This window comes from Pseudopodoces humilis, chromosome 20, assembly GCF_049639895.1.
Source record: "Pseudopodoces humilis isolate 2021_Gansu_Grassland_sample_001 chromosome 20, ASM4963989v1, whole genome shotgun sequence".
NCBI classification, from domain to species: domain Eukaryota; kingdom Metazoa; phylum Chordata; class Aves; order Passeriformes; family Paridae; genus Pseudopodoces; species Pseudopodoces humilis.
In genome coordinates, this window is record NC_142219.1 from 2847827 (window position 1) to 2860360 (window position 12534).

At 43.3% G+C, this 12534-nt stretch overlaps 1 protein-coding gene across 5 annotated transcripts in view; it reads right to left on the reverse strand.

Moving 5' to 3' along the window:
• KDM2B (lysine demethylase 2B) overlaps window positions 1–12534 on the reverse strand; it is a 106445-nt gene that overhangs the window by 35023 nt on the left and 58888 nt on the right. For all 5 annotated transcript variants that reach the window (XM_088064895.1, XM_005524268.3, XM_088064892.1 and 2 more), the window contains 2 exons: window positions 10221–10675; window positions 3463–3549 (listed from right to left, as the gene is read on the reverse strand). In XM_088064895.1, the coding sequence (XP_087921021.1) occupies window positions 3463–3549; window positions 10221–10675 (542 nt within the window). The remainder of the gene's footprint in view (window positions 1–3462; window positions 3550–10220; window positions 10676–12534) is intronic.

The window sequence follows — 12534 nt, forward strand, 5'->3', positions numbered from 1 at the left end:
AGTAAATATGATATGAAGAGGTATCTATGAATCACACTCCATCTCTGTTATTACCACAAAATAATAATGGTTCATACATTTTACTACAGAACTTTCCACTGAAGATGCCAGGGATCTTTATAAACATTAATTTCACCCCTGAGCCTCCCAGATGGGAAGCCCCATCTCCACCAGGGAAAGGCCAGGAGCAGGAATGTGCCATTCACCTCACACGACACAAGGTGCTGCAGCAGAGCTGGGAACAGCGCAGACCCCCGCCTCCCATTTTGTGCACTAACCGTAAGATCATCAAATGTCACCCAGTTATTCCATCTACTCACTAAACCATTGCTGATTATTACTTCTGTTTCTTTTCCCAGACAATCCCTCTCTTTTTCAGGGAGCTGCAGTGTGACAGCCCCAAATGCCTTTGGAAGAGGTGGACAGAGCGAGGCACCACTGCAAGGCCACGACACATGGACGGGTCTTCCCTGGTTCAGTGCCCTGCCCATTACACCTCATCCTCTCTGAAGTGGGATTTGAGGTGAATGAACATATTTCTTCCGTCAAGCAGCTGTTCTGCAGCTCTGTGCATGCTGCTCACGTCACACTCGCAACACGTGAAAGAAACCGACTCCGTTTTAAAGGGAAATATTATTTGCTGCTTTGATAATCATTCAGGTTATCAAAGGCACATTCTTTCAAAACCAAGTCAGTGTAACCAAGCTCGACCTTCCTCAACTTGGATTACTTACACAGACATTCTCTGTCCCTATTCCAGAGACCTCTGACTTTTGTCAGGGTTCTCTCCCCCTCTGCTCTTTGCTTTTCTCACTCCATCCCTTTTCAGTACTTGCATCTCTCCTAATCCTCTCTCTCGCCATTTCTAGTCTCTTCCCCTCCTTTCTTTACAGTAATTTCCATTTTCTTTGAAATGTTTTGGCATTTAATGCTGGCTTTATTCTTCCTTCTCCATCTGCTGCTCTTGTCTTTCTAAATTTCTTCTGGAGCCTTCTCTCAGGAGAAAGCAAGAGAGATGTACTCTGTTCCATGAACTGCTTCATCTTTCTGGATTTTAGTTCCTTTCTTTTCTTTCATGGCTTGGAATCAGACAATCCTGTCCTTGGAAGCTGATAGCAGCTGAAATGTCTCCTTGCAGCCCCACAGTAGTGGGTACTGTGCTATACTGGATCTCCTGCTCCCTCTGAACACAAAGATCTCAGGAAAGCACAGGGGAATATCTGCCATTTCTTCTATAAATACTACAAGAGCAAGACTGCAGAAAGCAAAATTACTGGTAGATTTTACTCCCCTGCCTTGTGCTCAACATTTGTGGGATCTCCTGGCCATGGAGACTTGCTCCACCAGCTACAATCCATTTTCCAAGGGAGTTTCCCCCTCCCTTAGGGTTTTTCTTCTCTGTAAAATCTTCTATTTCATTATCAGGGCTTACAGGGAACAAAGGAGAAATAACCAAGCTTAACTACTAAAACTGCTTTTAGACAAATCTCCCCTATATTGTCTTTCCCACAGATTTTAATTTGGGACTCAAAGGCTCAGCTTTAAAACATCTCTTCCCAGCCTGTTCACTTGGCCTCTGTTCCCAGGAAGGGAAATAGCTGGAACATGGAAAATGACAAGGACATTTGCCAATTAGAAGCACAACAACAAATTTCTCTTGGGAAATGTTCAGCCCTATCTGCAAGTGTACCTTTGAACTAAAACATAAGACATAACACAAACTGATCAGAGATTAAACAAAGCAAATATGAAGAGAATGGTGAAAGGATTTTTTTCTGCTATCAATTTTTGTTTATTTCCAAACTTCAACCTGAAGTCTGACTTTCTGTAGAAGTTTTCCTTGTATTTGTTATTAACAGGTATGTTTGATATTGTCATACCAGTGGGAATGATGCCTCCTAAAAGTTTTTGCTTTCAGAAAGGCAGAAGGAAAATAAACACCTAAAAAAAACCCAAAAACCCTTGCAGCCAGAAAGATGGAGATTTTGCAAAAAAAGTTAAGATGTAAGTCACAAAAATTACACGTCCTTTACAGCTGCAGTTACGTTGCCAATACACAGAAATAAAATAGAAGAAATGAAGCATTTATCAAGGTTCCAAAATAAAGTGAACAAGAACATTAACAAATGCCAAAGCTTATAAAAGCCTCAAAGCATTCAGATCCTCCCTTCTCTCACAAGCTCAAAAGGGAGTCAGTTTTTCCTTAGTTTTCTCTCACATGTTTCCCACACCACCTTTTCTCTGGTCGCAGAGATTTTGCTTTATTCAATGCCTAAAATACACCTGAGCATGGAATGAGCAGCAGCCATAAAACCAGAGGAGTGGAGAATCCCACACCTATTTTCTCCAGGTTTTCCACTGTTGTTTTTAAACCAATGTTTTAAACACAGAGCATATTCTCATGGATTTATTACAAGCTAAAAGGGAAATATGTATTTAACAGGACACAATTCCTGAAATGTGCTGAGCTAAAACCCAAAAAGAGACCAAGAAGGAACGTGATGTGCTCATCCTGCCCTGCTCTCCTCTGGCAGTTCCATGTTTATGGTCTCCTACTTCCCATCTGCAAACAGCAAATTCTCGTGGCAACACGTACCATAACAAGTTCACCAGCACAAAAAGTGAGAACTGAGTGAATTCTCTTCCCTGATAATTATTTGAAAGGTATCTGCAATGATAACAACGACAGATTTTCAGATTGAAGCCTGATTTAAGCTGACCGACCCCTTCAGCATTTCTAAAGAAATACTGGATTATAAAACTAATTCAGTGAAAAATGAAAGTAAAAATAGAAGTGATGAGACATCTTCTAAATAAGCAAAGCTGCTTTTACAGCGTGCTGAATAACTGGAGTGTGGTAAACATACCACTGTTATAAATAACAACCAGCCTTTTGACATTGTTCTTTCGTTAATTATTTCAAATTCTTTATCAGCCTTAACAAAGCAAACCTCATGGTTCTTCTGCAAAGTGAAAATAATTACTCCCATGTATAGGAGGAAAAATTAGGATATAAGGGCAGAAAACAGTGCTTCAAAGTTACAATGGCACATTGTACAGAGCACTCAGTAAGTCTCGTAGTGTAAGAGAAAAACCATCCTCTCCTTCAGACGAGAGTGCTCCCTAAGTGACTGATTTGTGGTTTACACATCATTTAATTTTACACAAAATGCATCAAAATTTTTAGATTTAACCATATTTAGTAAACAATCAGGATGTATCAAAGTGATATACTGGTAAGTAAGACCCAAACAAATTCTTTTCAAATGGAAACTTTGATTTCTCCCTGCTAAGACATTTTCTTGTTTTGCTACAAGTCTTAATCACAAAACAATTAAAAGTAACATTTTGTATTAAAAATGCTAGCAGCTGCCAGCAGATAATACACAGCACTTTGTCAGATTATAGATGAATAAACACCAGACCACACACAATGGGTAGTAAGTAATTGTGTCTCATTACCTTTGTGGTCTTCTTGGGCCAGCTGACCACAGGGACACCCGAAATGGCAAGATTTTGGTCATCATCAGCGTGTTCCTTCAGTATGTTCTGTTGCAAATGGAAAGGCCTTTATTAACCAGAGAAACATTTTTCCAACTCAAGAGTGCAGAGACCTACAGAAGAGAATACTCTGCTCTCATGGCAGAGTGACAAGATCTCTGCAAGTTACTTTTGCTTCCAAACTTCCAATTCCCACTGAAACTCTTGCACCTGTCATTAACATCCAAGATGTGAAACTCCTTGCAAAACAGGCAGCAAAATCAGCCAGCAATCACCTCAAATGTTACAGAATTCTTTAATATTGGTGTGTCCAAGACCGGTGTCTTACCACTATCACCTCTCTCCCTCCAAGTCCAGGTCATTAAATCCCAACTGACCCCACAACTGACCCTTTCTCTCCTATCAAGGCTACAGAAGGCCTGAGAAGCAGTGAGGCTCTGCCCCTGTTATTTCAGCCAGCACAGGGCATCAGGTGTGTAGTCTGGATCAATCCTCAGATGCCTGGTCATTCAGGTAAGCCAAGAATAAAAATGTACTCCGGAACCTTCCATCTTTTTGCACATGGCAATCCAAGAGAACCATCATTCCCACTGCCCTTCCTTCCCCCACGATGGGCAGGACAGAGCTGCTGGAATCCAGTTCCCTTTATGTGACCAGCTGAGGCATTCAGGTTCCTGAGTGCTCACTAGGAAAGGATCTGACTATGGACAGCATTAAGGGAAAAAGATTGGTCTCCCCTCCCTTCCACCCCCACCAAACCCTTTTCTTTGATGCACTGTTCTAGAAATTACATGAGTGGGTTGCACAGGCTGACACAGCTTCCACCACTATGAATCACTCCCATGACCAGTAACTCTACACAGAGGTGGTAAAACACTCAGTGGTGCAGCTGGGAATAGTCCACGCTCGCCTCCCGTGACTCCCTACATACTCACTAATTTAGCTACAAAGCTCTTCATTTTGGAGTTCAGGTGGCTGAAAAGGAAAAAATGAAAACAAAAAAAGGAGTCAGAAGGAGGATTCTGAAGTGCTGCTGAAAACTGAAGGCCAGATCAGCACTAACAGGTTAAAGACCAAAAAAAGAAAGCTCCAATAGAACAAACGAGAACTGCAGGTTGGAAATTACCTCAACAGAATATTTAGGAGATGACCCCAGACAATGAAGTTCAGCGATGCTGTTCCCAAGTATATGAAAAAAGCTTAATTAGCCAACAACAGGCAGCAGGCTCTGTCAGTCCCCAGTGCAGCACTCTAGTAATTAGTAATTTCACACACTATACAAAAAGAGCTTAAAATACAGTAATTGTTTTAATAGGGAGTGCACTTGGAATTCATCTGTAATCATCCAACTAAAGCCCACAGTGTACTGGCATGTTCCAGTCCCCAGGAGCCTGAGTTTGGATGAGTGTCCCTGGGGCTGACTCTCTCCCTGGAGCTCAGACAACCTGTCACGCTCAGCCCAATTCCCCAGCCTGTGCTTAAACACGAGCTGTGCTAGCAGCAGACAGCAGAGCCCCAGCACAGCGCTGCTCCTGTACACACCAGCAAGGCTGGGGTGCTACCACTCAGTGACCAAAATAAGTGACACCAGTACAAGTTTCATCAGCCCAGCTCTGTGGATGTACCCAGGGGTTTGCAAAGGTGCAGAGTAAATCCCAGCTCGCCCCAACCTGGCTGTGATGCAGAGTCTGTATTGTACCTTCCACTGGCAAATTAACTCTTGGCCAAGCTGAGGTGAAGTGAGCACCTCTTTTCTCATGTCTGAAATCACTGCATTAACTGAGCTGTGACCACATTCTGAAAGTTCAATCCTAAAACTGAGAGCTCTTTTGTATTCTCATTGCATAGCCAAAATTCTCCAGAACAAGGAGGCAGCTTGAGAGCCATAAACAAAGGACAAATTAATCCCTTTTTACTTTGCTACTCTTAGGTTTGAAAGTCTGTAAGACAGAAAACCTTAAAGTTTCCACTAACGACTGTCAGAGACTCAGAGTTGAATGGAAAGCACAGTATATTCCAAGAACTTGGCAAGGTAATGAAGGTTTCTTGTTATCATATGTATCACGTGAAAATATTATCCAAGGAGAAATGTAAAACTATGGCAGCTTATCATCTGAGGCAGCTGAAAACAACGGCTGTCTGCACACAGAGCCACAGCACAGCCACGGCTGCAATGACTGGAGCGTCAAGTGTCAGCTCACAACAGGCTGGGGGAGGCAGGGTTTTGCTCACCTGCTTAAAGACAAGAAAAAAGAAGATAAAAAAAAGCCATGGGGCTCCAGTTAAAGGAAAAACACGATGCTCTTCCAGCACAAGGCGGCCCGATTCATTACACTTGAGGGCTGTGGTGACAACAGCAGTTATGAAGGGAAGAAGCTGATTAACTGTGTAAGAATTCGACTTAGCCATTAATTTCAAAAGCACAGCAAGGAATGACTGCCCTGAAATGCATTCAGTAGAGGGAGGCTTTTTCCTGTCATCAGAATGAGAAGGGGGTAAGATTTCTTGGCAAGAAAAAGTAAGAACATATTTCAGTAGATATCATCTGTCTTGCACAAGAATCTTCTCCTGCTGCCAAGGAGTTGCAGATATTTGACAACCTCTGTTCTTCAAACCAAGTTTCTTCTGCTCTAATGGACTTCCACAGGCCCTTCTGAGGAAGGGCAGTGTTTTTACTGTGAAGTGGGCATGGTCTGTGGCATTAGTGAGAGGCAGATCTCCCAACAGCAGCAGAGGAATTACCATCCTGCTGGTAACACACACAGATGTTATGTGCAGAAATCAGAGGCTGCACACAGGTGAGTATCTCTGGCACTGGGTTTAATGTGTGTGGGCTGCACTGCCACAACCAAAGGTCTGCTCAGCTTTACCTGTCCTGTGACGTGGAGTGCAAACCACACCAAGGAGTACGGGGGTGACCTCTTCTTCATGCATAAGCCCACCCCAGCACTGCTGCAGCCAGCAGGGATTTAATTCCCTGTTTGGGCTGAGGGAAGAACTGACCTGCTCTCCAATGAGGCCTGTTCCACTCTGCAAATAAGCCTCCCTTGTGCTGCTGCACTCCATCGATCACGGTGATAAATGGGTGCTCAATCTGCAGAGGCAGCAGTTGGCACTTCTGGATTGCTGTGTCCCCACCAGACAGGCACACTTAGTTTAGAGCTCAGATGATGTGTAAGGAATTTACACAGGCTTAGTTTAGTTTTCAGTCTCCCTTCTCATAAGGAAAATAAATTACTTTACTTCAGAAAGTCTCACCTACTTGACATTAAATAGCTGTATACAGCTGTGGTTGTGTTTACCACTAAGAGCAGTAATCCAGTCACCCATCCTTTCCTGTGCTCTTGCTCAGCTGGGAAAGCATGCATTCTTTGTGAGCTACCCCGATTAGTTCTGTGAAATTTCACATCACTGAATAAAATGGTTTCCTTTCTCCAGTTTAACTATCCATATCCTGTTTTCTGAAAACATTAATTATCTTCCTGAAGCACAAAGACAGACTTGAATGTCATACAAAAAAAAGTTCCTGAGTGTATTTCATTAAGAAATAAAAGTGCTACAATAAACACTGATTTATTTGCTTCAGGAAGAAACTTGTTTAAGACTTTCCAAGCAGAGCAAGAGCTTTCAGACTTTGTCAGAGCATGTTCTTGCTATGCATTTGTTAAAAATAACTCTCAAATGGGTGCACTAAAAGGGTACTTCTAATAGGAAGCATTATTAATACATCACATGCCTGAAAGTTGGGCTGCCCATGAAATAAACCTTGTTAATACAGCCAAATACAGTCACAGCACGGGTAATTTGCACAGCTCCTGCAGGATTTCTGCCTCCATTCAGTCACAGAGCTGACTGGTGCTCTGGGTATTCATCAGGGTGAGCTAAAGGAGCCAGGTCTCTGCTTACTCTGCTGCTGATGCTATCAGCAAACCCCCCACATTATTATCTGTACAGGCTGGAAAACTAGTAGCAAAGTACGAGAGAGCATGATTCAGTGGTCAAGGAGATAAATACCATTCTGGAAAATGGACTGTATTTCTTTCTTTGCCATATGTCTCTATGTGGTACAGGGCAAAGCTTTTAAGTCAAGTTTCCCCAGGCAGTCATGAATTGTGTGTTCCTGTTCTTCCTCACACCTGGCTTGGGATTTGGATGCTAAAGATCAGAACTTCTGCTCTATGGAAATGTTAAGCCATTGCAGTTTCAATGTAACTAAAATCATCTTTTGCACATATCAGTGTTAAATACACTAATTGCTCTGTGGCACATAAAGCCAGCACCCAAAATTACTTTTATCTTTATCTCTTTGCACCCCAGTTCCCTGTGATAACAGCAGCTCATCCATTATGTGTGGAGAAGAGAGTGAGGATCCCTGGGAACCCCAAGGGAATATATTCAATCACCCTGTCCAGCTGAGGGGCTGAACATCAGTACTTGGTGGAACAGCAAAGATGGAACAGCTGCATCCTCACACCAAAGAACACAGGGATCCTGCAAGGCCCACTATGCTGGATGCATGCTCAGAGACTAAAATCCGTCACTTGGCAACTCCTCCCTCAGCACACTCCATCCTTTGAAGGTAAAAGCTCTAAACACACTCACACACTTGGATTTGATTTTTTTTTTTTTTTAAGTGAATGAAGTGAATAAAACAAACCTCATGCTCTGAGGAGATGGGATGCTTTGGCTGCCCTGCACTGCTCTCTACCACATCAACAAACACAGTGGCAGAAAGGAGTGAGGGGCTGTTGCATCCAGGGTCCCAGAAGTAGATGGGAATGGGTCACACTTGTCAGTGGCTGCCTGTGACAATGTGCTGATGAGCAAAGAGCAGGCCTGCTGTCCCTCCTGACCTGGGAGGAAACGTACTCAACTTCTCCTAACTGCCCCCATTCCTTCAGAGCACCTGGGAAGTGGATTGTGCAACCCCAGGGAGTTACGGAGGAAGCTGAGTGTAAGGACTTTAATTAATTTACTCTGCCATACTGACTCCCACTGTCTGAAAACTGAGGGCTGGCTTATATGTGGGTCAATACTTTAAAAAAGATGGGTGAAAAAGTTCTTTAGCAGTTCTTTAGACACTGTTCAAGAAGATGTTTGAGTTAACATGGTTTTAAAAAAAGTCTCACACTGACTCATCAGTCACAGATTGGCCAAACATCCAGAGGTGATTCCAGGGGAAACAATCCTGCAGCGTGTCTGATGTTTAGATGTGGTCATGGGCTCTTTAACCAGCAGGGAACCATCAGTATCCAGATGTTGGGCTACATCCTGATGGTTACAGTGTGTGCTGGCAAGGATGGAAAGTTTAGAAGCAGGCAGTTATCAAAGGAGATGGAACATCAAGCTGTGCACAATAAACTGGCAGGTGATCACTTAATACCAGTCACAGCACAGTATCACCAAAAAGGTGACATTGGCCTTTTTCTAAAATGTCCATTTGTAGTTCTCCAGCTCTGTAGTCAGTGAATCCACTGCTCTGGAGAGGAAAACAGATACTCCCACACGGAGCTTTAAGCCAGATTCACATATGGTACCTTGCAGTGTTCTAGGGAGATGTCTCACAGCACTCTGGAGTCTGTCATCCAAAGAGGGAGCAGGATCCCACTCGGAACATCTGCACCAGCCATTATATGTTGCACCCCTTTCTGGATTTTTAAGAGAAAATTAACCTGTGCATTAAGCTTGGAGCATTAACATGACCATTCTTTCTGGTTCACCAAAAATTCAACTTCTGGTCTTCATTTGGATTTCTGATTAAAAGATGACTGATCCCAGAGCAAGTTCATGAATCTACATCTGCAACTTTGAGCAGGTGTGTCCACTTTCATGTACAAAGTGGCTGATTTTGCAAGAAGAGAATTTCTGAGCTCTTGTGGTTTACCAGAACAAGTTCCAAGCTCCAACATCAGGGAATATGGTTCCAGTGCACACTGCACATGTTCAGCCTTCTCTAACTGGCTTTGAAGCCTTTCTAACCAGCTGTTACATGACTTGCACTAAAAAAGTACAGGCTCCCTCCCCCATTTACCACATAAACACATATTTTTCCCTTCAGATTGTGCCTTACAGAGCTCTTGTGTATAGAAAATATGTAGCTGAAGACCCATACTGTTCACAGACTGAAAATCTGTGAACAGAAAATCTGTGAAGTTGTGTCGCTAGTGAGCACTAACTCCTCACACCAGCTCCAAAACCAATATATTGTACCAGTGGAGAATAATTATCAACCAATAGAGGGCAATGGAGGAAAGGAAAATGAAAAAGGTGAAAGAAAAAAAAAAGCAACTAGAAGTGTTAGACAATCTATCTTCTGAGCTGCAATCAAGTATTTACATTTTGTATGTGTCAGCTAATGAGGTGTACACCTGGGAGACACGAGACCAAAAAGGGCTGATTAAGACTATAAATATAAACAGACTTTTTGAGGTGTAATATTTACATGTGGAACATAACAAGTGCTGAGTTATGAGAGGATATAAACTTTTGGCCACTACTGTGACAGTCAGAAAGGACTGTGTCACTTAAATCTGGCTGCAAGCAGGAGGCAGAGACAGCTTTGGTTGAAGGAATCGTTTCCCTGTCTGTGGCAGAGCAGCCGGACATGAGCTGGTCACCACACACAAGCTGCCAGCCCTCGGCAGCAGAACTTTGTCTTCTGCTCTCCTGCTGTGCCCACAGAGCAGAGTTTGTGTGGATCAGCAAGTTATCACACCCACCTTCATGTCCTCCAGGAGAGCCTGCGGGTCTTCAATGCCTTCTGGAACACACTTCTTGTTCTCTGGGAGAGATTCAAGCTTTTCCACCAGGGCCTTTAAACCCTTCAGTTCAAATTCTGTGAGGTGAGTCCATTTGGTTGAAACTTCTGTAGCTGGAGACCCCGTGGGTGTTTTGGGATAGTCCGTAGGGGTCGTTGATTTTACGCTGTCATCTGACTCATTAGACAAAGTTCTTTTTAGGTACCTCATTACTGTGGCTTTTTGTTTCCTCCCTGCAGCCTCCTTCCCTTCTGAGTGTGTGCTGTTGGGTGAGGAGGAGCCATCCACCAAGGATTTGGAGTTCTTATCCAAGCTGTCATCCTTCTCCTCCTGGAGATGGGCATCACAAGATTCTTCATCCATGTCTAACCACGAATCTGATGAGTAGCTGTCTGTGCTGCGTTTTCTTTTTGCATCTGAAAGTTAGAAAAAGAATGCTGAATTTTTAGCCACTGTAACCTCACAGCTGAAGCACTTCTGTACCACTGGGCCAGGTGCTGCCTATTTCAAAGGGCACTGGAGAATGGTTTAGTGAGTATGTGACAGGAATGGGCTTTAGTCAGCTGATTTTTAATTTTTTTTCTTTGAGGGGGGCGCTTGTTTGTCTGTTTTAATGCTGGTTTTCATTAACATCTACTCAGTTCAAATGACTGGGAAACATTTAGGGAAAAATTATGCTTTCTTCAAAGCTTCAGTCCTCTATGCCTTCAATTAGGAGTAGGCAGAGCTCTTAAGTCACACACAATTAATTTTCCCACAAATCCGAAAAAGACCAGATTCGGCAGCTTTACAGCTTTAAGAGGAGAGTTAGCACAGAAGGAGGAGGGGGAAATGATGGGAGAAAGCACGTTAAAATGCTGTACATCATCATTCTTCCAGGAACCCTGCACAGCACAAAATCAACTCCTCACTACTTTTCCTCTCTGCAAGCAACTAACTGTTGATAAAACAAGAGCCCCCAGTTGTTAGTGCATGAATACTCATTGCTCTTCTGAGACAGAGGATTTCAACTGTGCTTATTTTACGACAACAAGACAAAGCACACTGAGAAAACACAGGGACTGTCACAGCTACATGCTACTGGTTTTCTTAATGCCATCCCTGATACATTTTAGGTACCTCTCAGGAAAATTTAAAGGCAAGTTTCTAAGTCTGAAGAACTATTAATCCTAATTTCCCCCTAAGAGCCCCAGTTGTTACCCAACTCTGTGCAATCAAGCAGTGAAAGCAATGTAGGAAACCACTGGCCATGGTTCCCTCAAGCACACATCTTTTCTTATTTATTAGACACAATTTCCCTTACTAAGTGAACAACACTGAATGCAGGCTAACAACAGCAGGAATTTCTGTGGAAAATACATTTAACACTGGCAACACCCAGTTAAGTCAATGTGAATTTTATTACTGGCTGAAATGGGTATGAGATCAAGCTGCAAAAAACACACTGCGACGGAAACAGAAGTCACACAGAAAAAGTGAGAGAACAATTAATGAAAAGTTCCTTTCACAGCTTCCATGCTTTGCAGTAGCTTTGGATTAGGACAATGTGAAACATGCTTAAGGAAGGATTAAATGGACATTAATGAGAAAGCTCAGCATCCGGTTGTTTAACAGTGAGGTTCAAAACAAATGCTGGAGCCCAATTCCAAGCTGGAGAATTCCTCCTGATCACAGAGATGCTCCTTGTCTGTGCACAGTCTGTCCCATCCTGTCACAAACACCCTGGTCAGAGATGCCACAGGCAGCGGCAGTGTCTCAGCTTGCTCAGCCTGCCTGGCTGCTCAGCTCTGCAGCTCCCAATAAAAACCCTGCAAGCCCAGCTCAGCTCTGTGTGTTACTGCCCCAGAAATATGAGTTGGACACCTCACACTTCTCAGGGCAAGTGTGCTGCTGCTGCTACAGGGTCTGCAGAAAATCCAGCATCTCCAGCCAGTCTGCTCCTCCAGAAAGGCTTGCATTTTTCCTCAAAACCAAAGTGGCCATAAAATGACTCCTGAAAGGCAAGTTTAAGCTGAAATGCCTGTGAAAAGATGGCAGCCACAGAAAATCCTAGCTATCACCAAGGCAGGGTGCAGCCAAAGCCAGCTCCATCCACAGGGCAGGGTAACTTTCCCCCTGCAGCCCTCCAAAAGAGCCTCACAGATTATTTTGTGTGCTGAGGTGGTGGCATCAGCACTCCAAAGCAGCTCCTCCTCTCTGCTCTGTGCTAATACACCCCCATGCTTCTCTTAGAAAAATAAACAGGATTAGAAAATATCTTAACCAGAACATTTAA